Source organism: Trichechus manatus, unplaced genomic scaffold (genome assembly GCF_000243295.1).
Source record: "Trichechus manatus latirostris isolate Lorelei unplaced genomic scaffold, TriManLat1.0 scaffold00048, whole genome shotgun sequence".
NCBI classification, from domain to species: domain Eukaryota; kingdom Metazoa; phylum Chordata; class Mammalia; order Sirenia; family Trichechidae; genus Trichechus; species Trichechus manatus.
This window is the reverse complement of record NW_004443984.1, coordinates 10,729,068-10,753,375: the sequence shown is the minus strand read 5'-3', so window position 1 is coordinate 10,753,375 and position 24,308 is coordinate 10,729,068. Positions and strand designations below refer to the sequence as shown.

The 24,308-nt window shown below is 41.9% G+C and overlaps 1 protein-coding gene across 5 annotated transcripts in view; it reads right to left on the bottom strand.

The window, feature by feature from the left end:
* The window catches only part of UBR4 (ubiquitin protein ligase E3 component n-recognin 4), a 139,862-nt gene that overhangs the window by 68,283 nt on the left and 47,271 nt on the right, over positions 1-24,308 (bottom strand). For 4 of the 5 annotated variants that reach the window (XM_004377192.3, XM_023732144.1, XM_023732146.1 and 1 more), the window contains 25 exons: positions 24,104-24,205; positions 23,215-23,315; positions 22,784-22,982; positions 22,236-22,424; positions 21,749-21,812; positions 20,397-20,588; positions 19,725-19,795; positions 19,490-19,637; positions 18,812-19,039; positions 17,943-18,113; positions 14,248-14,430; positions 13,221-13,379; positions 12,717-12,869; positions 12,041-12,268; positions 11,557-11,714; positions 10,398-10,569; positions 9,177-9,378; positions 7,941-8,104; positions 7,271-7,487; positions 6,219-6,435; positions 4,239-4,302; positions 3,670-3,804; positions 2,502-2,676; positions 1,512-1,652; positions 267-388 (listed from right to left, as the gene is read on the bottom strand). In XM_004377192.3, the coding sequence (XP_004377249.1) occupies positions 267-388; positions 1,512-1,652; positions 2,502-2,676; positions 3,670-3,804; positions 4,239-4,302; positions 6,219-6,435; positions 7,271-7,487; positions 7,941-8,104; positions 9,177-9,378; positions 10,398-10,569; positions 11,557-11,714; positions 12,041-12,268; positions 12,717-12,869; positions 13,221-13,379; positions 14,248-14,430; positions 17,943-18,113; positions 18,812-19,039; positions 19,490-19,637; positions 19,725-19,795; positions 20,397-20,588; positions 21,749-21,812; positions 22,236-22,424; positions 22,784-22,982; positions 23,215-23,315; positions 24,104-24,205 (3,955 nt within the window). The remainder of the gene's footprint in view (positions 1-266; positions 389-1,511; positions 1,653-2,501; positions 2,677-3,669; positions 3,805-4,238; positions 4,303-6,218; positions 6,436-7,270; positions 7,488-7,940; positions 8,105-9,176; positions 9,379-10,397; positions 10,570-11,556; positions 11,715-12,040; positions 12,269-12,716; positions 12,870-13,220; positions 13,380-14,247; positions 14,431-17,942; positions 18,114-18,811; positions 19,040-19,489; positions 19,638-19,724; positions 19,796-20,396; positions 20,589-21,748; positions 21,813-22,235; positions 22,425-22,783; positions 22,983-23,214; positions 23,316-24,103; positions 24,206-24,308) is intronic. The other variant, XM_023732143.1, reaches the window with a different exon arrangement.

Here is a 24,308-nt window from a genome sequence, read left to right as displayed (position 1 = left end):
TCATTTAATCCTTACTGAACAAACACCATTCTGATCTCTGAAGATTCAGAACCAAACAAGAGAAGACAAAGTACATCCTCTTTTCAAACCTTTCTCTTCCATGGAATGAGTAAAACCTTAGAGCTCTTATTGATATTCAAACTATTCATTCCCATCACCTTAAGTCCATTTTATTTCATTAGCTTAGCAAACTACAAAAAAAAAAAAAAAAATTTCCAGACACTCCCAGGATAGGAAGAGGTATCTGGGATTATAATGATACGTACAGGACACAACAGCATCTGCATATAGATCTTGGATGCTGTGTTAATACACTCCAGCTCACAAGTACAGTATCCATGGATAATGTCTACCAGAGCATTGACAGTAGCTTCAATATGAGTCAGGCCTAAAAAGGAGAAGAATATTATAAGAAAACGTGGTGGGACAATCTCTACCTACTTGAGAGTCTGAGACAAAAGTGCAAATTCTTATTCCCACATAAAGGTCAAGCTAACAGCAATAAAAAATGACAAGCACACACATAGCAAAACAAACAAGCAAACAAAACACACAGAGAATGTAGATTGTTAGAATTATCTGTAAATTTTTTTATTAATAGTCTCCTAATCTCCCAAACAATGTAATCCTGGTGGTGCAGTGGTTAAAGCGCTCGGCTGTGAACGAAAAGGTCGACAGTTCAAACCCACCAGCCGCTCTTCAGGAGAAAGATGTGGCAGTCTGCTTCCATAAGAATTACAGCCTTGGAAATTCTATGCGGGCAGTTCTATTCTATCATAAGGTCACTGTGAGTCAGAATCAACTCGACAGCAGTGGGTTTGGTTTGGTTTGTAAACTCCCAAACTGGCATCAAAAGCCTTTTCAGATGTCCTGCACTACAGGAATAAGTAGCTATCCAGTCTCCACAGATATCAAAAGACAGGATAGGGAAATGTGAAGAGGTACACAGACTCTAAACGTCCCTTATTATCTCCCAACCTTTGGAAGTGATAAAACATGCCTTTTAGGTTGATTGCCCAAGAAACCTCCAAACACAAAGGTGCACCAGGGGTTGTTCTAGTTTTCTATATTGCTGTTCAGATCCTTACTCTTCCACATGAACTTTCAACCACCAGTGTAAGAAGTTACATGCCAAAGGTAGCTTGGAAATAAAATAATTTTCAAGGCTGATGCTTAACTTTTACTTTTCGAACTGGCTTTGAACCAAGCTTTCAAAGATATTTTTCGAACAATTATAAACACTACTAAGGATACACACACATAAAAAGTGTCCAATATGTGACACACTCAACCCCACATGAATAGATATGGTACAAGAAAATACCACTTCTCTACCACTCTGTTAAATTCCTATGCCAGAACAATGCACTGATCTCACAGACTTCTATTTCCTAATTATAAACTCTGGAAGAAATGGATGATAAAGGTTAAGGGTCCTAACAGTTTAAAGACAGAATTTATATCAGGTTTCACAATGGATTATGAGGAAAGTATACATTTTAACATGATACCTGGCAGGCAAGCAGGTGCCAAGAAGGCATTCTTGGGTTTGGATGCATGGAGTTTCCAAAAGTGGTTAACCAGCTGAGTGATGAAACTACAGCAATCTCCTTCCAACTGCTTCTGAGGTTCTTTCCCCTCATCCACTCCTTCTAAGCAGGAGAGAGAAAATTATTAATGATGGTAAATCTAAGATGGAATTTAATTTGTTTGAAGGTTAACTCAGGTCAAGGAAGCTTGCCTGGGGAGGGAGTTTCAAGTGGGGCCCCAATCAATATGCCAACTATCCCTAGACTCCAGCAGGTACATCTAGGAAAAAAACAGTCTGGGAAAGGAATATCACAGAAAACATTTCATGTTAGAATTAAATAGAAAGGGAGGGTTTAGGATCTTTATAGCAGACTCAGACATCTCATTTGCAACTGTTCAATTTCTAAAAACTAGGGGAACACGTGAGATTTTTCTAGAATGGTTCCTGGATTATAGTATTAGAAGGAGAAACAGGATGGTGATGGCACGTGGGAGTATGTAAATAACAAAAAACTGTAAACACATCGATAAACTATATTTGATAATGGCATAGCAAGTTTGGTACCCAGCCAGCGTGAGGAGAGATGAGGAAACAGAATCAAGAAGTGAGAAAGGCCACTGTAAACATTAATAAAATACTGGGAAAAAAACAACATGCAAGTAAAAGATATGACCCTATTACATTAAAGCAACCAAGGCCCAAGCTTAGCTTTACCCTGGAGATCAGAAGAGGTAGTAACTTCAGAGACAGTATATCTGATGTCCAAACACTAAATAACTCAAGGATAATCAAAATATTTAATATGATGCAATCCTAATGTCAAAAGCCCTATAAGGTATAAAGACCAAGAAATAAAATCCCTGTCTCAGAGCATGAAATTAGTCTGTGGCCAGTGAGCACAAGAGGATGAGAGTGTAAATAAGATGTGGTAAGCAGATTTCAGGATCACGGCCACTTCAGCCAAGTTCACCTGTTTCCGTCTGGGGCAGCTTTGACTCCGTAAAGTGGACAAGGTTGTTAGGGCGCATGATGGCAATAGAGCGAGCTGTGATCACCAGCCTCTGGAACACCTCAGGGTCCAGGTCCTTGCCCTCTTTGCTAGATGTGTTGAGACACTGCACAGCTTTGCTCAGCAAGGCCTGATCCTATAAAACAAGACCACAGAGGATCAACCAAAAGCTGGGTACTAAAGCAGAGTACAGGAGAGATGGCAGGCTGTCAGGATTGTTAACTCCTCTCAAGAGAATAGGTTAATTACCAACAGCTACCTGGGACAAATCTTCAAAGCAGCCCAATACAGTTAAAGTTCTTAATATATAAAATATTAAAGGCATTAAAAATCAAAAGTTATAAAATCAGTATTAAGTATGATAGAAAAATCACCTAATTCTCCAGAACGTCAACATCCCCGATTTCTTTCCTATAGTGAAGAGTCATTTCTTTGCGAGTTCTTTTTACTCAAAGATTGTTGCCATAACTGCCTTTCCTTGAGAGGCTCCACAGGGTAAACTCATACTTCTCAAGTCTCTGTGCTGGAGACACAAGCTAGCAGGGCAACTGTGCTGGTAACTTCTCCCAGAGTCTTTCTCCCTTATGGGTCTGAATCATCTTTCCCATCTATGGAAATTAGCCCAACTTGTCACCTGCCACCACTACTTACTTTTACAGCTGAGACTCTCCTCCCAGATTTTCCCCTCAAAGGCTCTCCAACAACCATTCAAAAATGTCCTCACAAACCAGCACACCCTTAGGGTTATACCAATACTGGACAAGTAAGAACACCAGCAGTCTTTATCTCCTGAGTGATTACCCTCACCTCACTCTTTTCAATAAGAAGCCACCCCACTCAAATGTCCTTCCTTCTCTTTCTTAAGCCTTGCAGAAAGTTTTGCCAATCCCATTACAGTGACAGAAAAAATAAGTCCATTAGCTGGCTTATCCTCAGTTCTGAGTGGCATTCATTAATTTCTCAGGAGAAACGTTTCTGTATGTGGGGCTAACCTCAGTGCTATCCTTTCTCCACCTTACTTCACTATGCCCTTGCTTTACACATGGAAAGGCAACTTACTTGATTCCTGTCAGTATCACAAGTTCCATTTCCATTTTTACAAAAGGCCTCCCTGAGAGGGAGCAGTTACCTTGTGGCTGTGATAGGCTGAGCGGCTGGTATGCAGGCTGGCCAGAAGGCTCTTGGACTGCTGCTGGACACTGGCAGGAGCTGGCAGAGACAGCAGCAGCGTGGCCAGCTCCTGAGCTGCATTCTTGTTTCTTTCCTAATGCAGAAGACAGCAGGGTTATCAATAATCCCACCAAATCCATGTGGAGTGAATTGCCTACATTCTGCCCTCCCTTGTTTTCCCTTATAGGCTACCAGGACTAAGTTTTACTTCATAGACTGCAAAGAGCCAAAAAAGAACTTCAGAAATTATAACCCTCCTACAATACAGGTGAAGAAATTGAACTCAAGCTCATGACTCCCAAAAAAGTCTTCTTTTACCAGCATTCATCCTATTCTATGACAGGATCTCACTATGGTCTCCCAAAAGTAGGACATAAGGCCTCAGGCTGAAGACTTCTCTAGAGCTTCTCGGCACATCAAGATAACGCCGTAAACGTTCTTTAGCTGTGAGGCCTCAGGGCTGTTGACAACTCCACTGACTTCCTGCCTCTTCAGAAAGCCCCCATGTGCTTTGAAAAAGTAACTTGCCTTTTCGATGATTGGGCCAACAGCAAAGCAGCTTTCCAGAGCTTCTAAAGAACTCACAACCAGCCTAGGGAGAGAGAAAAGCTGGCTTGAGTACAACAACACTTCTCTCCGCCTGTGCTTTAGCCTATGCAAACTATAGTCGTGAGTACCTTGGGGACAGCTAATGAATGCCAAATACAAAATCAAAGCACAATAAGACCTGCCACAGGCACCATGCATATCGTTTCCTTGTGTTAAACAGGCCAGAAGAAACCTGGCTCCTACTCAGAGATCAACCCGAGGCTATGTTCATAATCCGCAACTCAAAGACGGGGCTTTTCTTTCTCAAAGAGGATAAATGTGCTTCCTTCTGCTGCCTGTGGCAGGGATCACTGAGATTGGTTTAACAGTCTTGATGCAATGGGACCTGTAGCTCAGGTGCCCATAGGTCAGCAGGCAAAGGGATACACAAAACGAAAGGTTAAAGCCATCTTCTTATATTGGGAAGGTTAAGGTTATATTTTATTTACATTGCCAAGAAAATGCACAAAGGCATTTCCTATGAGTCCCTAGGCGTGGGGGAGAGGACACACTGTATTCTCAGGTGCATGTCACTACCAACATTCAAGGGGTAGTACAAAGCACCTTCAAAAAACTGCAAATTTCCCTTAGGGAGGAAATAGGACACCCAACTATCATTAAGGGTACCAAGGTAACATGCGCCCCAGGGCTTACTCCTTTGAGCTTAATGTGCCATAACATAAAGACTAACACCCTCACAGCTGAAGCTCTGGACAGAGAAAAATATTTAGAAGGCAGCCGGAGAGAAAAGGGTAAGGGGCCAAGGAAGGCATCGAGGCATAAAACAAAATTGGGCAGAACCACCTCTCTGGCTGCTTATCAGATTATAGGACTTTGTTTGTCTTGCCCCCCTCCCCACCTCCCTACCCATCCACCGTAAAGAGAGAGCAGAGAGGAATGGGGTAAGGAAGAGAGCTAAGAGAGAGTCTGTAGCGGCCAACACCGAGTGTGCACTTAAAATCCTCCGTATGCTCCTTTTTTACACATGGATAGCTCTGCAGCCATGCAATGACCAGAAAAGAAAGAAGCAGGAAGACTCTTAAACAGAAGCGGAATCCACGCAAAGCCACACCACTGGTTACACTGCTCTCTGACACACACTCACTCGTGCAGAGAAAAGAAAGATGGCATACTAACCGGTCCAGCTTGGTTAGGGACTCAGTTTCAGAACTTTGGGGAGAAGCAAAGAAAAAAAAAAGGAAAAAAATGTGAAGCTCAGAGAAACCTGGAAACACATTCTAAGCAAACCATATATGAATAGGGTAGGGAAAGAAAGGAAAAAAGAAAGAGAGAGAGAGACGGCTGCTGGTGGGAAGCAGTGATTCCAAGCGAGGCTAATCTTACAACTTATAATGTAAGAAACTCAACATCTTACATCATGAATTATTTCATCTACCATGGCAAACCAGCAGCTACCTAGCACAACGAAGCCAAGCACAATGCTTTAAGAATGCCACTGTAGGGAGATTTGAGGTGACTCTGAACTCTGCCACAAGATGCAGCAGACAGCCTCTTGCTAGCAATGTTACTACCACATAAGTAGCTACTGCAGAGAAGGATGAGAAGATGATGAGATCAGAATGGAAGGGAGGTTTTTTCCCTATAATTTCAGCAAGACTGGATCCTAATCTGTAAAAGTGGCTTAAGCACCTTCTAGTCTGTAGCCTCTGGCTACTCCAAAGAGTTAGAGAAGGAACAGCAGCCCCAGGGAAAAGACTAGTGTCAGAGGGCTGTGAGCATGTTTTCCAGACTTTGCCCGTACACTAAGGAGATGACAAACGTGGGCAGCTGGATGGAAACTAGAAGAGCACAGGGTAGACCTGGGACAGTTACTTAAAGTCTGACTCTCTCAAGACAGGGAGATTCTGCAGTGGAAGTGAAAAATGGTGAACACAGAAGTCACCCCGACAGTACTGGTACCTCTCCAGAACCGTTCCACTGGTGGTAGTGGGGGCAGCTGAGTCGCTGTCTCCTGTGCCATTGCCCTGGTTCAGGTTTGAAGGGCAGATGTTGCTGACAGACGCAGAAGGGAATTCTTCCGGGGGCTCATCAGGCCAGCCAAACTGCTCCTTAGTCTTGCCATAAATCTTTACGGCATCTATCATGGTGACACCTGCTGGATCCACTGAGGCCCCAACTGTAATAAGCAAGAAAACCTTTAGGAAGCACATTCTCTAAAGGGCTACCACCACCCCCTTCAAAGCGAAGACGAGACCAGTTTGGACAACGTAGCAAATACATCAATTTTACATTCATAGAGGAATGATATCCTGAGGCTTCAGCAGCCCTTTAATCACGTATAGATGCTGAATGCATGTGGAAACAGTTCCATGGACCAAATGCCTGTTAAGTCTCCTACTCAGAAGAGTCTCTAAACATCACCGTCACGATCCTCTCATGCTCAGGGAATTGTATCCCCCCACCCCAGGGATCTCTAAGTATTCTCTTCATTCCAAGTACAGATCATCATCATTTACACTTAACAGCAACTATTTCTAGGAGAAAGGGTATCAGACAGGTGGATAGTAAATGATAAAGAAAACTGCCAGCCTTATGAAAGGATCAGGGACTTGTACTCTGAGGGGTTCAAGTTTTCAAAACAAGGCAAGACAGGCATTGCTCAACATCTCAGTAATGTGTGACCTGAGGCTCTCACCTGTGCTGTAAGAAAGCTTTTGACATCTCACATGCTAATCCTATCTCCTCTCTGCCTAAACCCAAGGCAGCCCCATCAGTGAGGCTGACCCAAGAGTATGCAAGTGAATACTTAAGCCAAGTTTCACCCTATCTTTACCCCTCCCTTCTCAAGTGTGCCCTCTTCCTGTCACCTTGCCTCCTTTATATCTCAAATAAAGCTCTAAGTTTCCTGATGGCAGAGGATTCCCAGAACACTGGCGAGCCACAGACCAGCGGCCTCAATTCAGCAGTCACAATGAGAAGGATATAGTCTGCACCAGGGGTTGGTGACTCACTGAAGAGGTTCAGTTTCTTATCAGCTTGTAGGGCTTCCTCTCTGGTGAAGGGGAAGTCAAACCAGCGTGAGCGACTCAGGTTAAGCTGCATAGTCCTGCCAAAGATCTCAATATATGATGGGGCCCGTTCAATTGCCTGGGTCCCAATCTGGATCCGCATGCCTGTCATCACCATAGTGCTGTTATTGTTACTAATCTCAATCGTGAAGCCACCAGGCTGTAGAGAGAGAAGGCACACATCAGAAAACTCACAGGATTTCTTAAGTTCAAGGTTTTAATCCTTCTTCTGACACTGTCTCACTATGTGATCCTGGGTGCAGACCCTTCTCCTTTTAACTCCGCAGTACTGACTTACTGCTTCCAAGGGTGGGAAAACAGAGGCAGGGGGTAAATTCTCTTTCATTTCAGGCTCTCTTTTCCCCAGTGTTAACAACATCCTGTTGCCCTCTACACAATAACCCTGCTGGTAATGGCGGAAACCTAGGCTATGGAATGGAAACTCTTTTGCATGTGAGTGAGAATATTCATTTCTTCAAGGAACCATTTAACTACAATCAAGGGTTAGTCACTACGAGTCTATATTTGCATTCTAAAAGTAGCTGTGTTCTCAAACCATATTTTTTTGAGTCCTTCTACCTAGGGACTGAACCTAGCCCAGTGCAGTCCTCACCTTAGTGTTGGCCACATACATGCCAGTGGAATTCAGCCGGTGCTTTATCTGCTGTGCATTGTAGACCTGCAGGAGATCATTACCGCCAAACTCCACATCTGTCAGCTGCTGGTTGTGCTCAAAGAAGTCAATGGGGAAGGTCACCTGGCTAGACGCACGGGTTGCTGTGGAGAACAGTATCGGATTGCCAGAGAGCACTGGTATGTGTCATCTCTACCACCTCTGCTCCCACTCTCCAGGTAAAGACTCCCCTCCAGACTAAGCCACACTTACACACTCTAACCGTTTTAAGCATACTGGATTGCAGTGAAACCTGTGAGAGCCGGAACTCGAGGAGACTGCCTTGTTTTTGCGGGTCTCACAAGTTTTCCGCCTTTGACAGGGGGCAGTCTTATCACTTTTCTAATGCCATTAGTAGAAAATATTTGAGTTTTCCTTCTCTGAGAGGTTTCCGCCTTACACAGGTCCCGGCTTTGGCAGGTTTTACTGGATAATCTTTGCATCGGCACAACGCCTACATGTAGTTAGGTCTTAAAAAGTTATCCCTAACTACAACATGACTTAGCAATACAAAAGAATCTGGCACTGGTGTACAGTTAATAACAACAGGATCTACTGAAGTTGGCGTATTTGAAATAAACAATAGAAACTATTTCTTTTCAGGAGGATGAGCTGAGCTACACCAATATCTCAAACATGGAATTTAGAACAAGTTTCGGGTTATGTGACAATTCTAAGCAGTGGATCTGCTTAGCCAGATACACTCCCTCCTAAATTCCAGCCTTCACTTGCCTAGAGAGTTTTCTATCAGTCAGGAACAAGACCTGTGATGGGTTCTTCACTACTCAGTAGGAAATTCACCAACCAAAGGGACCTTCTCAATCAATTCCATCCTACACCTCACATCAGGCAAGCCATCTTCCCTAAACCCAGAGAAATGAAGCTCTCAACCAAGTACTTTACTGGGCAGCTAAGAAGAGCTGCTGACCGGAAGCTGGCAGCCAATGGGTGCTTGCCATTTGTACAATGTGTCTCTGAAAGCAGCACAGAGCACTGGAGGCCTGAGGAATCTCAACTCTGCTTCTGAGAGATTAAGTAGGACATAAATCTAATTTTACAAAATGTGGAAGAAGGACAGTCATCATTTCTTTACAGTTATTTACAATAGTCTATTCTTAGTCATCTAGAAGGCTGCCATTCCCATTCCACCAGATGTCTTTTGAGTAAGGGCCTTACTGATGGTGGCTGTTTTACGCTTTCGAACAGGCTTCATTATGCTGATGACACTGCTAGGCTGTAGGGATGGCTGCAGCCAGTAGGAGGTGTTCTCCACATTGGCCATGTAAATGCGCAGGCTGCCATCTTCACAAAGCAAGATCATCGTTGTCCGCTGCTGCTCATTGCAGGCCGTGTGCCTAATGGCTACCATGTCTTGGATCTAGGAGGAGGAGGAGATAGAGGGCATTAGTTCTCATACATACAGGTCAGAACCCACAAAGAGAAACAGGCACAAAGCAACTGGTTTCAGGGTCAGTTTGTAGGTGGAGAAGGGTGACAAAGAAAAGGCGTCTAATCTAGGTCAACTGTCGTAACAAAGTTTATTAAGAAAAATGTTCTGCATCCCACTTTGGTGAGTGGCATCTAGGGTCTTAAAAGCTAGCGAGCAGCCATCTAAGATGCATCAGTTGGTCCCAGCCACCTGGAGTAAAGGAGAATGAAGAACACCAAAGACACAAGGAAAATATTAGCCCAAGAGACAGAAAGGGCCACGTAAACCAGAGATTCCAGCAGCCTGAGACCAGAAGAACTAGATGGTGCCTGGCTACCACCAATGACCACCCTGACAGGGAACACAACACGGAGTCCCTAATAGAGCAGGAGAAAAGTGGGGTGCAGAACTCAAATTCTAGTTAAAACACCAGACTTAATGGTTTGACTAAGACTGGAGGGACCCCAGAAGACATGATTTCTGGACTCTCTGTTAGCCCAAAACTAAAGCCATTCCCAAGGCCAACTCTTCAGACAAAGATTAGACTGGACTGTGGGACATAAAATGATACTCGTGGAGAGTGTGCTGCTTAGCTCAAGTAGATACATGAGTCTAAACGGGGAGCTCCTGTCCAGAGACTAAATGAGAAGGCAGAGAGGGTCAGGAGCTGCTTGAATGGACACGGGAAATTCAGGATGGAAATGAAGAGTGTGCTGTCACAGTATAGGGAGAGCAACTAGGGTCACATAGCAATGTGTGTATAAATTTTTGTATGAGAAACTGACTTGAAATGTAAACTTTCACTTAAAGCACATTAAAAAAAAAGAGAGAGAGGAAAAAAGAAAAGGCCACTTATGAGAAAATGGATCAAAATTCTTTTGTAGGTCTCCACTGAGAGACAGGGAAGCAACACAAATATAAAAATAGACCAGGTTCACATCAAAGTGATGGGAAAATATGGCACTAACCTTTGCTTTAGCAGGAAGAGTCTTAATCTCTTGGATAAGAAAAGTGTCTGGTTTCACCATAACTACCAGTGGCACACCTGTAGTTTGCTGGACACAACATACCAAGCCAGGATGGTTCATCACCTCAGACCACTGGCAAAGGGCAGGAGAAGTTTTACTGCCACCATTGGAACTGCAGACAACAGAACTAGCCATAGTTAGGGTATCAACCACCATCTAATAGTTCTTTTCTTAACCTAAAGACCATCCTCTTACTACACATTTGGCTTCTGGAGTAATATACTTGTCCAGGGACTCGAATTAGCCACAGTTCTCAGTTCTATTCCGAGCCATGGACACATTCTCATATACCCCAAAGTGCACTCCCGATAGGCATCCTAATTTAAAATCTCCACTGCTAGGTTCCCCTGTCTGAGGAACAGGTGGCCCTATGAGCCTAGAGGCTGTCAACTGCATAAGGGCATGGATCATCTAAGGCTGATGACTCATTGTACTATAAGAACCTCCAAGCACATCAGGTTATATGTGAATTGGTATCTGTTTTATTTCATCTCAAACCAGGTAATTCACAAAACAATGGCCTGGGAGAAAGTGCTATAATGGCTCTCCAATGGCAGATAAGAAAAACAAGAAAAGACCCTAAGCCTCTTCTTCCTCCTCCCTAAATAAGATTCTCAGTATCTCACACGCCCCTCTATTACCTGGAGACTTGATGAAAGCCTGTACCTCCCCAACTCCTGCCATGGCCCCATTACTCATACCATGTTTTATTTACTGTTAACTTCCACTAGGGAGGGGAAACTTAAAGGGCGTAATTGCAGGATGAGTGCTAAGGAGAAACTTATGTTCCCCTCGTAAAATCTGGTAATCATATTAAAATCTCATTTGCTGCTTTGATTATAGCTTTTTCTTGCGAGTAACAATGGTCCTCCACACTACCCCTCCATGGTAGATACAAACCATGGCAGACAGCCCAACCTGCCAAACTTAAATGCCACTTTATTTTAAAGATACCTAGGCAGGGAAAGGAGAGGATTGCTGAAAAAAATTATTTTAACCAGACTTATAACAGATACCAGAACCTGGGAAGCGGGTGGGACTCTCCTGTTGAACACGGGCATTGTGGAAGTTGAACATTTAATTAAATGCTCATTCCCACCTTTTGATGTTGATGGGGAAGAGCTGCAACACCTCCAGAGTAGTCCTGCTGATGGTGGCTGCAAATGATTTGCCTTGACTGTAGCTGAAGAACAACATCTGCAACACATGGGAGTAGTACACGGACACACCACCACCTGCTACCTGGCTATTACTGTCCTGTCAGGACAAAGACACAACATTTGCATTAGCTACTTGTGTTGCCTTAGGTAACATCTTTCAGCTTATGCTGGTTATTAGTTTTAAGCCATGATTATTGTACTCTCAGACTCTAAGCATGAGATCCCTGTGGACAAACCTTAAAAATAACATGAGAATAAAGGAACTTCAAGTTGAATAAGTTTAGTCCTTTGCTTTTTGTTATTAAGGAAAAAGTTAGGAGCAAAAAAAAAAAGAAGAAGAAGAAGAACAAACAACAACAACAACAACAGAAGAGCTGGTAAACTAAATTTGGAATGAAAGGAAACGGCAACATGTGCTCTAACCTTCAGGTCCTCGTGATTGATTTCCAGTACATTAGTGACATAGAAGGGTCCCTGCTGGGCACTGCTGGCTTCTTCCATGAGCTGAGTATAGATGTAACCAGCAGAAGACATTATAACAATAATGTTCTTTCCCTCTTCATTGAAGAGGAAGGTAACATCTCTGATCTTGGAGCTTGGCAGGAGAAAATAGAAAGTTGGGCTCAAGGCGTCAATAGACAGGTCATAAATCTGCAGGATGGAAAAAAGAAAGACTAAATAAAGGAGCTCTACTTCAGTCCCACCTGCAAAATATCCTAGTGAATCCAAATACCCACAATTGGTGAGTAATAGGCATTCATTTTCCATTCAACGAGCATTTTCCATTCAACAAGCACCTGTTGAGTGTTAGGCACTTGGTATATAAAGATGAATCAAATCACTTTTTACTCTCCCTCAAGAAACTAGTAGGGGGGAGACACTCATAAAGTTTTTACAAGTACGTAATAGGTGTGCCCTTGGTACAGTAGGGGTAGAACCAGAATCAGTTTCATATTGCCTACAACATAACAAAAGGCAACAAAATGTTAGTGGTCCCCCATTTCTGGGAGAAGCCAGCATATAATGGAGATCAGACATTCTAGACCATCTAAAAGCAGAAGCATTCTAGGATAGTATCGTCAAAACGCCATAACTGTACCTTGACAAAGTCGGCCGTGACAATCGCTAACTCAGTCTGTGAACCAGGTAACCACACAGCTTTGATGATGAAGTTCCCTGTTGCCAACTGGGGGTGCAACACCAAGTGATCTGAAACAGAGCCTGAGCTACTGAAGGTCAGCACGTGGCAGTCCTGTATACAGTTTAAGGAACAAAATGGAGAAAAGACGATTTAGAAAGTAGGCTAATCCATTCATTTCAGAGTTCCAATGTTTCCTTTTCTTTCCTAATATTCCCTGCCTTTGGACAGTATTCAGACTGCCTAGTAAACATATTCAAGTTTCAAAAGCACACAAAGATTATTTCCAATAAGAAGCAATCTAGAAGACTTGGAAGAAATTCAGAGAAAGATTTCTTTTGCATTTCAATGGCTCTTAAACTTTAATCTTGACAATGAGTAAGAAAAAGTGATACTGAGAACAGAGGAGAGAAGGTGACTAGGGTCCATAGTTCAAGGTAATCAAACCTGGCTCAGAATTTTTACCTTCAGCCCACAAACTGCAAGGTAGTCCTCTTTGCAGGGATTTCCAGTGAGGCTCAACACAGTAAAGGGAACAGGGGCAGAAGCCAAGCGCGTCAAAGTCAACTTCCTTTTGCTGGAATCTGCTTGCTTCAGGAGAGCAGAGAGCTGTAGAACAGTGATCTGTAAAGAAACAATTATTTATTCTTAACCCCAGTCCTCTTAATGAACACAAGTAGCAAGTAAGAAGAGCTCCCTCAGTAGGGATATTAGGCTTTCTTATGGATAAGTCCTAGACCAACGTTAGCCTCTATTTCTCCTGGCTAAATGACATGGAATGTCCCCCCTTCCAATGAGGATAAAACAGATGAAAAATAAAGCAAACTTCTCTTTTTATAATCAGTTCATAAAATAGTTAAACAACTCCTATGCAATACTACCCTTTCTCATTTTCCTATGAAACTTTCTGAAAGTATTCTAGAGCTGTTTTAAGGACTCCTCATATCTCTAGTTTGGCTTTCACTTAAGAGAAGGTTTAAACAACTTGACTGGTGATGGAGAGGTCAGAGTAGTAAGTTAAGATGCTTAGCACCCTTCTAACCTCTAGTTCTATAACACAGCACAAACTTCCCTGTGTCCTCAGAGGGGCATGAGGACAAGGAAAGACTAAAGATGGAGCATGAGTCCTCCTACGAAGGTCTTTTTTGTCTCTCGGCTTGTGCCCTTCAGAGTGACCAAATTGGGCAAGACTGGGAGTGAAGCTGTCCTAGGTAACTGCTGGTTATAACCACTTCCTGGGGGCTTGAAGGTTATGTTTTGAGTGGGAATTTACTAATTTGAAACAGTCTTTGTCCTAATCACACTAGTTCTAGATCTAATCAAATAACTCAGAGTTTAAGTAGAAAAGCTCATTGAGATCTGTCCTGAAAGCATGCTTGGAACCCAGTGAACTTTTTCCCACATAGTCAATCTAGTGGGCGTGGCCATCCATCTGTTTTGCTTAGCACTCAGACATGACCTAAGATGAGAGGGAAGGAATTGAAGAACCCACCTTGCCTTTCTCATGGCTGACAGCCAAATGCTGGCGGCGCCCATGGGGGGAGGAGAGCACACACATAGCCACCCGCCTGAGCACATGGGCACTGATGAGTTGTCGAATGGTCTGGCCCTGGTCTCCGCTATAATTCATCCGAACGTTCTCAAAGGCACCTTCCTGGGAGCCTAAGGTGGGAACCTGGCAAAGAGAGCAACAGAGAGAGCAGGCAGTGATAAGGCAAGTAAGATCAAGGTCCCAGGGAGATATTTACCTTGAAAAACAATCAGTGGATTCATACACAATTCATGTGATGAGACATTGCACAATTTAATCATTTGAAAGCAATGGATTCTAATCTCCAATCCAGAGATGCTGCATGTCTTTGTCAAAGTTATCAGTTCAAGAGGAACAATGTAGTGAAGTTTCCACTAAGCTAAATTTAATTAATACAAAAAACTAGCCTTCCAAAAATGTTCTTTCTTTTATAAAATGATGGTGAGAATAGATGGAATTTTTCTTCACTGATCTAACCTGGCAAAATTAAAAGTTAGCAGCTTTATGGTCACCAACCCCAATAATGTTTAACTTGATCTTTAATATCTAAAAATATACATTCTGCTCTAAAACTGTGACTGATTTTTAATAAAATACCAGAATATATATCTGTATGTGTGTGTATTTCCAAGTGAAAAGCCTTTCCCTAAAAATAGCCACCTTATGAGATCTATTCATGTACCTCTCTCAAAATATTTTACACTCCCCTTTTGGAATTGCTGCCAGTTTACTTTCCATTACAGGCATACGTCGTCTGCGTTATTGTGATTTGCAGATACTGCATTTTTCACAAATTGAAGGTCTGTGGCAACTCTGTGTTGAGCAAGTCTATCGATGCCATTTTTCCAATGGCATGTGCTCACTTCATGTCTCTGTGTCACATTTTGGTAGTTCTTGCAATATTTCAAACTTTTTCATTACTATTATATCTGTTATGTTGATCTATGATCAGTGATCTTAGATGTTACTATTTTAATTGTTTTGGGGCGCCACGAACTGCGCCCATATAACACAGTGAACTTAACTGATCAACTTAATTATTCTGACTGCTCCATCAACCAGCTGTTCCTCTATCTCTCCCTCTCCTCAGGCCTCCCTATTCCCTGAGATGTGACAATACTGAAATTAGGCCAATTAATAACCCTATAATAGCCTGGAAGTGTTCAAGGGAAAAGAAGAGTCGCACATCTCTCACTTTAAATCAAAAGCTAGAAATAACTAAGCTTAGTGAGGAAGGCATGCTGAAAGCTGAGACAGGCTGAAAGCTAGGCCTCTTGCATCAAACACTTAGCCAAGCTGTGAATACAAGGGAAAAGTTCTTGAAAGAAATTAAAAGTGCTACTCCAGTGAACACACAAATGATAAGAAAGTGAAACAGCCTTATTGCTGATATGGAGAAAAGTTTTAGTGGTCTAGATAGAAAATCAAACCAGCCATAACATTCCCTTAAGCCAAAGCCTAATCCAGAGCAAGGCCTTAACTCTCTTAAATTCTATGAAGGCTGAGAGAGGTGAGGAAGCTACAGAAGAAAAGTTTGAAGCTAGCAGAGGTTGGTTCATGAGGTTTAAGGAAAGAAGCTGTCTCCATAACGTAAAAGTGCAAGGTGAAGCAGTAAGTGCTGATGTAGAGGCTGCAGCAAGTTAGAAGATCTAGCTAAGATAATCGATGAAGCTGGCTACACTAAACCATAGATTTTCAGTGCAGACAAAACAATCTTATATTAGAAGAAGATGCCATCTAGGACTTTCACAGCTAGAGAGAAGTCAATGTCTGGCTTCAGAGCTTCAAAGGACAGGCTGACTCTCTTGTTAGGGGCTAATACAGCTGGTGACTTTAAGTTGAAACCAATGCTCTTTACCATTCCGAAAACCCTAGAGCCCACCTTTAAGAATTATGCTAAATCTACTCTGCCTGTGCTGTCTAAATGGAACAACAAAGCCTGGATGACAGCACATCTGTTTACAACATGGTTTACTATATATTTTAAGCCCACTGTTGAGACCTACTGCTCATAAAAAAAGATTCCTTTCAAAATGTTACCACTCATTGATAACGCACCTGGTCACCCAAGAGCTCTGATGGAGACGTACATGGAGATTAATGTTGTTTTCATGCCTGCTAACATAACATTCATTCTGCAGCCCACGGACCAAGGAGTAATTTTGACTTCTAAGTCTTATTATTTAAGAAATACATTTTATAAGGCTATAGCTGTCACTGATGGTGACTCTTCTGTGGATCTGGGCAAAGTAAATTGAAAACTTTCTGGAAAGGATTCGCCATTCTAGATGCCATTAAGAACATTCGTGATTCATGGGAGGAGGACAAAACATTAACAGGAACTGGAAAGAAGTTGATTGCAACCCTCATAGAAGATTTTGAGGGGTTCAAGGCTTCAGTGGAGGAAGTAACTGCAGATATAGTGGAAATACCAAGAAAATAAGAATTAGAAATGGAGCCTGAAGATGTGACTGAACTGCTGCGATCTCATGATAAAACTTTAATGGATGAGGAGTTGCTTCTTATGGACAAGCAAAGAGAGTTGTTTCTTGAGATGGAATCTACTCCCAGTGAAGATGCTGTGAACATTGTTGAAATGACAACAAAGGATTTAGAATATTACATAAACTTAGTTGATAAAGCAGCAGCAGAGTTTGAGAGGATTGACTCCAATTTTGAAAGAAGTTCTACTGTGGATAAAATGTTATCAAACAGCATCACACGCTGCAGAGAAATTTTTTGTGAAAGGAAAAGTCAATCAATGTGGCAAACTTCACTGTTGTCTTATTTTAAGAAACTGCCACAGCCACCCCAACCTTCAGCAACCACCACCCTGATCAGTCAGCAGCCATCAACACTGAGGCAAGACCCTCCACCAGCAAAAAGATTATGACTTGCTAAAGATTCAGATGATGGTTAGTATTTTTAGCAAAAAAGTATTTTTTAATTAAGGTATGTGTATTTTTTTTTTAGACATAATACAACTGCACACTTAATATAGTGTAAACATAACTTTTATATGCACTGGGAAACCAAAAAATTAGTATGACTCGCTTTATTGAGATATTTGCTTTATTGTGGTGGTCTGGAACCAAACCTGCAATATCTCCAAGGTATGCCTGTACTTAATACTGCTGCCAAAGAGGCCAATTAGACTATACCAGAAATACTATAGTCAGTTCTGAGCAGCAGGTTTTTAAAATGGATGACTTACAATTAATAACCCACGAAATATGAAGAACTAGAGGAAAGGCAAATACTAGAAGACAAACATCATTTTGCAAGTCAAACAAACCTTAGAGAAGAAGATACAGTAAGGAGGTTTTCTGTTTTATATACAGAAGGAATTTCTATTGTAATTGCCCCAAAATGGAGTCCCCCATATCTTGGGAGCTCATGTATTTGTATGAACTTCTGTAAAGCATATTTATTCACTGGGTTGGACCAAATGACCTCCGGATTCCTTCCTTTTGAAGATATATCTCAAATTCTGACTTTTCACACTGTTCATATGATCTGGGGATGTCATGATACTTTAGATTCTAAATCCTAAATGGCCAGGGACTGACTGTTCTAAGTATATTTATTCCTTAGAGTATTTGGCATATCTTAGTATCTCAACAACCAGCAAACTTCATGACCCTGAGAAAACTCACCATCAGCTGGTCTGTCATCTCAACCACCTTGTCCACTGTATGCAGCTCACTAAGGGCTTGCTGAGCCCGGCTGCTGCTCCCCACCGCAGAAGCCTGCTGAAAGTTGGTCTGAATGGCATCCATGAGGAAATTGAGCATGTCTAACACGAGAGGAGCGAAGGAGAAATTGGCCTGAGAAAAATCCAAATACACAAGTGAAAAAAGAGAGAGAAAGAATGGGTCATACTCATAATACCTTCACAATGTCAGTAACTACCTTCAGAGTCCAGTTTCCTCACTTCCAGTTTTATATTCTAGCCAGCATCTCATTCTCACTGTAATAATGTACTTGATTCCTGCTATAAATAACACCTTCCAACCTCTTCCTAGCAAAACAGCCAATACACTCTTATGCTACTGACTCTAGAGCTATCTTTGCAAACAGTGGGTCCCAGATAGATAATCTAATGCTCAAAGGCATCCATCATATATAATTAATTTCTCATCTAGCATCTAGAGTAGTTTAAGTTATTACCATCCTGGGAGAACTGAGAACAATCACTCAGATCATTTTCTATATTCTACATTTCAGATAAGGAACCCTAGCCAAGAAAAAGTGCTCTAGAGTAATACATAACTAAAATCCACCCCCCCCCAACAAATCCCCCACAATACTCCTCAGTTACAAATCTTTCTGTGAGGCAGTGACTGAAAACACATACTATTCATATCTCACTGTGAAAATGGGTAAACTTAGAAAAAGAAGAAAACAATTACAAGTCCCACTACCATGAAATTACAGGAAGAGCCTGGTGTATTATTTATTCTTAAACAAACTTGCCAAGCTTTTAACTCTGTCCACTGCACTAGAAACCATCAGGAAACCCCACCTGGTTCTGCAGCTCCTCCCGGCAGCCTTCTACTGTGCGGCACAGGCTGCTCTTCTTGGGCTTCTCTTCATCAGCAACCTTTCCGTCACTGATGGTGACCTTGGCCTTGTCAGCTGGAGAGGTGCTAGCATGGCGCACCAGGCTCTCCGAAACCCTAGGTTCGCTCTGAAATGCTGACTCCTTCATGGTGGAGCTCATGCCACTGCTAGGAGTTCGCTTCACCAGTGCCTAGGGACAGAGGGACAGAAAAAGTCATAGGCCCCAGGCTCTTGCCACAAAGCACAGATGAAATTAAGATCTTGGAGGAAAATCTAACCCAAAGGAGTAATTGGCTAAGCATTTAAATGATATCCAAAGGCCTGAATTCAACTAATTAAATTCACCTAATATCTAATTCTTTACCCATTCACAGGATCACGCCTTGATTATAACATTTGAAATGGTGGGGAGGTCTTAGGGAAAGCTGACTACAAGATCTCTAAGGATTTGCCAGTTCTAATATTCTAAGCAAAGCACTTAGGCCATGATTGTACAGCTAATCAGTGACAGAATCAGAAACTTATTTCTAGATCCAGGCCACCACAAAGGTGATATGGGAATTTTTCAGTTTGGCTTAATTATTCCTGTGTCACTAACAATTCACCCTTTATAGCCCAGTGAATATTCCAAATCTCTCACCAAACAGCTGCCATCTTCCTTGGCGCCACAGTCACAGAAGAAGGATCCGTACTTGGCATAGGAAATCTCATGATCCTTGTGGCACACCTTAGCGCATACTGTGCACACACCTACCCCATCAACCATTTTGCAGGTGTGACAGTGGTACCTATGAAGAACATGAAACAGAAAATGAGCCCAGAAGTCCCAACAATTAAGGCCTGGCAATCCCTCACCTAAAAAGAACTACTCTTACCAATGCTGATTCATGAATTCTTTCTGTGTGATGGTAAAAGTGCAGAGTTTATTGCAAAGAGAATCTTCATCCTTCAAAGATAATGGGTCTTTTTAATCAGAAATACATCAACAGATATCCACAAAAACACACCTGTTTCAATACCCTATGGAGACTGTCTATGACTGATAAACGACAAATAGAAACCTGCCCCAGCTAGAAATAGCTAGCAGGCTGAAAATCTGCTATAATTTCAGGTAAGACCTTAGGGGTTTTATGGCTAAGAAAAAAGTATATCTTATGCTTTCTCTGCAAGGGTGCTCACACCATTCCCATGAAGAACTCATTCCTGAAATTCCATTTTGGGTGCAAACACTGAGGAAGTACAAGACAAGTGACTCTGGACAGAAAAAAAGGCATATGCTTATTAAGTAGTCCTTTCCCCAAGAGATCAGATCCCTAAGATTTGCTCTGAAGGCCTAGAAAAACAGAGTTCGGCATTAGTTATATAAACTGGGAGAATGCAACATGGACTGGGAAGTTTTGAAGCTCACAGGGGCTGGAAAAGAGAGTCCAAAAATTTATATTCTGGACACTCATTTTTAAAAATCCAAAAGCTTGTTAGCATGAGTTTTGCAAGGGCCAGTCAGTCATTACTGTGAGAGGTTAACCTTAAGGTTACTTAGTACTTACTGAATCCTCAGCCTGAGAATCTTCCTCTTCCACTGCCAACTCCTCCACCCAATCTGAGTCCACCTCAATGGCACGCTCTTCCCCATCCACTGAGAGATGACTTGGGCCTTGCCCATTACTCTGGCTCAGGGCATTCGTGACATCAGCCAAGTAAGACATAATATGGCATGTGCACTCCAAGATTATCACATGCTACAAGAGAAGACCATGACATCAGAGAAGTCTCAGTTCTCCATATCTTATTATTACGTAAACTATGTTTCCTCAAGCTTTTTCCAATAAATTTCAAGGTCAGAGGAATGATATAAAAGCAGAGAAGAAAAACAACACATCTTAATTATCTATCTCCCCAGTTTTGAACAGTAAGTCTGCAAATAGCTGGTGAACAGTACTGAGTTAGTGTGCATTCATTCATTCTTAAGCACAAAGATAACTCCTTACAAAATTATGTAAGATAGAGTAAAATAAAAACTAGGAGAATGGAGTGAAAATACAGACAAAAGTAACTCAAGAAAGACTAGATTAATAGTATAAAGGGGCTCTCATTTGCATTTTTTTAAAAACCATCGATGAATAACATTTTAAATGTTGGGTTTTAAACTAATGCAGTAGGAGAGGAATAACTTCAACGATGAAGTGAAAATTTTCCAGCAAACCATTGCAGGTGGTTTGTGCTTGCCTAATTAAAACCAACAATCTGGCATCAAAGCCTCAGATTTGTTAGTTCCTCTACTCTACACTCTGACATTTCAGTGTTGAAAGGATAACGATAATCTAAAAAGGAGGCAGAAATGAATAGTACCATGGGAGGACTCAAAGGCCAGCTGTCTGCTCTTAGCCACTTATGTCAGGTGCTTGGATTACATAGGGACAAAAATGCCTAAATGCAGGTTTTCCATCAGTTTCAAACCACTCTTCTCAGCATAGTGGCCTAAACCCTCAGGCAAAGTAAATAATTTCAGCATCTGGACTGGAGCTGAGGAGGTAGTCTGTAATCACATGTAACATTAAATCATAGCGGGCAATTCCAAGTAAAGAGCAGGGAAACAGTTTTCCACAGTATAGCAATATCTGAAAAAACCAGGAACTCACTATATTTTAAGAAGGATTCTGTTGGATGTTTGTTTACCACAATATTTCCTTCCTATCAAATCTCACCACCTGGAAGAGGCCTGGGAGCATGCAGTTAGCAATTACACACTTCTAGGTCTTTGAGACTCTAGGCCTTATCCTCTGTAGAACAGCCAGGGACAGAAGCCAATATGAAGGAAAGACTTCTACCTGACCACAAAGACAAGAATCATCTTGGACCCTTACTCCCTAACTCTGCTGGCACTTCTCATTTTGCTTACCTTTCCATGCATTACATTGGCATTCAGTTTTTCAACCACGTTCTTCTGTGACAGGTATTTCTTGCTGTCCCAAAGAAAAAAGGGGGGGAGGGGGACATAAAATCATCTAGGGAACCAAAGAAAGGAAGCATTTGCATGAACCTTGAATCAATTTGTGGACCCTGAAGCAAAGGTATTCTTAGATAACTATGTATTAATCAGAGGCTCAGGGCACTCTGGTCTTAGAACCATCACAGACACTTGCTACATTTCTCCAAAGACTTCTCTTGGGAATAATCAACAGGGAATTCTACTAACAACATAACGAAGATTAAGTCTAAAGTAGACAGTTATTGGTCACTCCCTCAGCCCAAGGAAAAAGGTAGCAATTCAAATTTCTTTAAATATTCAATCTAAACTACAAAGAAAGTAACCTGCAATTACCACCCTCTTCTCCAAGAACAATGTTGTAACCTACAGATGGATTCCTCCAATTTCATCATCTTACCATCTACTCAGCCAGTCCACAGCAGCATTATGAAGCTGAAGATGGCCAGCACCTTGACCCGCACTGGCCAGGGTTGCCATCACAACCATGAGTTCAGGGAAGCCAGTCCCATCACCGTTGGCCAGCATCTCTGTTGCCATGGGGATCAGGGTGCCCAGAAGCACTGCACATACACCTTCCCCGACTTGGCTATTAGCAAACAAACAGAAAATTGGTAAGCCATCAACAGGAATCTGACCATATACTTCTAAATGTGTAAGAATAAGAGAAGTTCTAAAGTAAGTACTAAATTTATGACTATATATACTAATCTCAGCTTTGGACTTGGGCTACTAGAGCACAAAATATTCACTCATATTGCAACTGACAGGCCAAGTCATTCAAAAAGTTTTTCCATGGGAAATATCAAGGAGCTATACCAGATTCTGAGTCTACAGTGAGGAGGTATGAAAATGCTAAGACTGACATCTAAGGAAAGACAGCTGCAAATACTTTCAACATATTTTGGGGGCAGTTAGGGACACATGACATAAATACAGTCGTTCTACCTGTTTTCTCGAACAATGTATGTGGTCAGTAATTGCAACAGCTGCCGGTTCTCCTGAATCATATCCAGCTGATCGGAATCTTTAGGGGGCGATGTAGTCATGCGGGTGAGCCAGGCCTGCAGACGCACAGGCTCCACACAAGCCAGCTGTGCCAGAGAGCCACAGAGATGCAGAAGGCTCGGGTTAGGGCTCTTCTCAGCTAGGGAGAGACCGAGAGGCTAAGGTCAGTGAAGAAGGGCAAGGGGAAAAGTAAGGCCAGGAAAGAGGAAAAGGCTTCAAGGAGGTTTTCAACTTCCTTCCAAACTTTCTCTGAGGGATTCTCTCCACTTGTTAGTATTTTCATGCTGTAGTTAAACTCAGGCAGAAGATATGCACAGTATTAACCAGACATCAAAGTTCCCATAAGAAGATTACTAAAAGCTGTCACTCACTCAGCTGGAAGAGTTTGGTGAAGAATTTCAAAACTCGGTTACAGAATTTAGCAGAGAGGTTCTCATTGGCTGTTGCCATCATGATCTGCACAAGTTCTCCACTGGGAGGCAGGAAGGGACAAAAAAAAAAATGAAAGAATCACATTAAGCCTCACATAAAAGGCATCCATTTCTACTTCTTCACAGTCTCATCTCCTCTAGAGGAACTGGTCATTTGTGACTCAACACAAGGTGTTCATGAAATCATCCCCTCATTAATAACCTCAGGGGGTCAGCAATTAACCCTAAGTCCTCACTGATGTACAGACACCTAAGCAGGCTGTAAGGATTCCCTGAGAAAGAAAACTGAAGTCAACACACAGCTCCTTGCTTTGTGTAGGTGTGGTAAAATATATATATAATCACAAAGAAAACTACTGTTGCAATCAGTCTTCAGTTTAAATTCAGCGACATTGATCACATTCACCATGGTGCACATCTATCACCACTATCCATTTCCAAAATTTCTTATCACCCCAAACAGAAATCTAGTTCCCCTTAAACAATAATTCCCCATTCCTCCCTCCCCCAGCCCCTGGTAACCAATGAAAAACTTTGGTCTCTATGCAGTTCCTGTTCTAATTTTTCATATAAGTGGAATCATACAGTATTTGACCTTTTGAGTCTGAATTATTTCACTTAGCATAATGTTTCCAAGGTTCATCCATATCATAGCATGTATGAGAACTTCATTCGTCTTCATGCCTGAATAGTATTATACTGTACGTATACCAGTTTTGTTACCATATTTTGTTTATCCATTCATCAGCTGATGGACATTTGGGTTGTCTCCAGCTCCTTGCTTTTATGACGCACTCAAAAAATGTTCACTGAATAAAATACAACTCACCTTTCAGAGAAAAATTCCTCCATTGCTTTACGAGCCTGGCTGCTTTCCAGTTGCTTTTCCAAATACTGGAGACATTCCTCCAAGATAGATTCATCCAGTCCGCTGATGATTAAAAGGAAAAATTAACTACCACAAATATGGTTTGGTTCAATGTCTTCCTAATACTAATTTTAAGAAATTTCAAGGTTTATTTATGACTAGACCT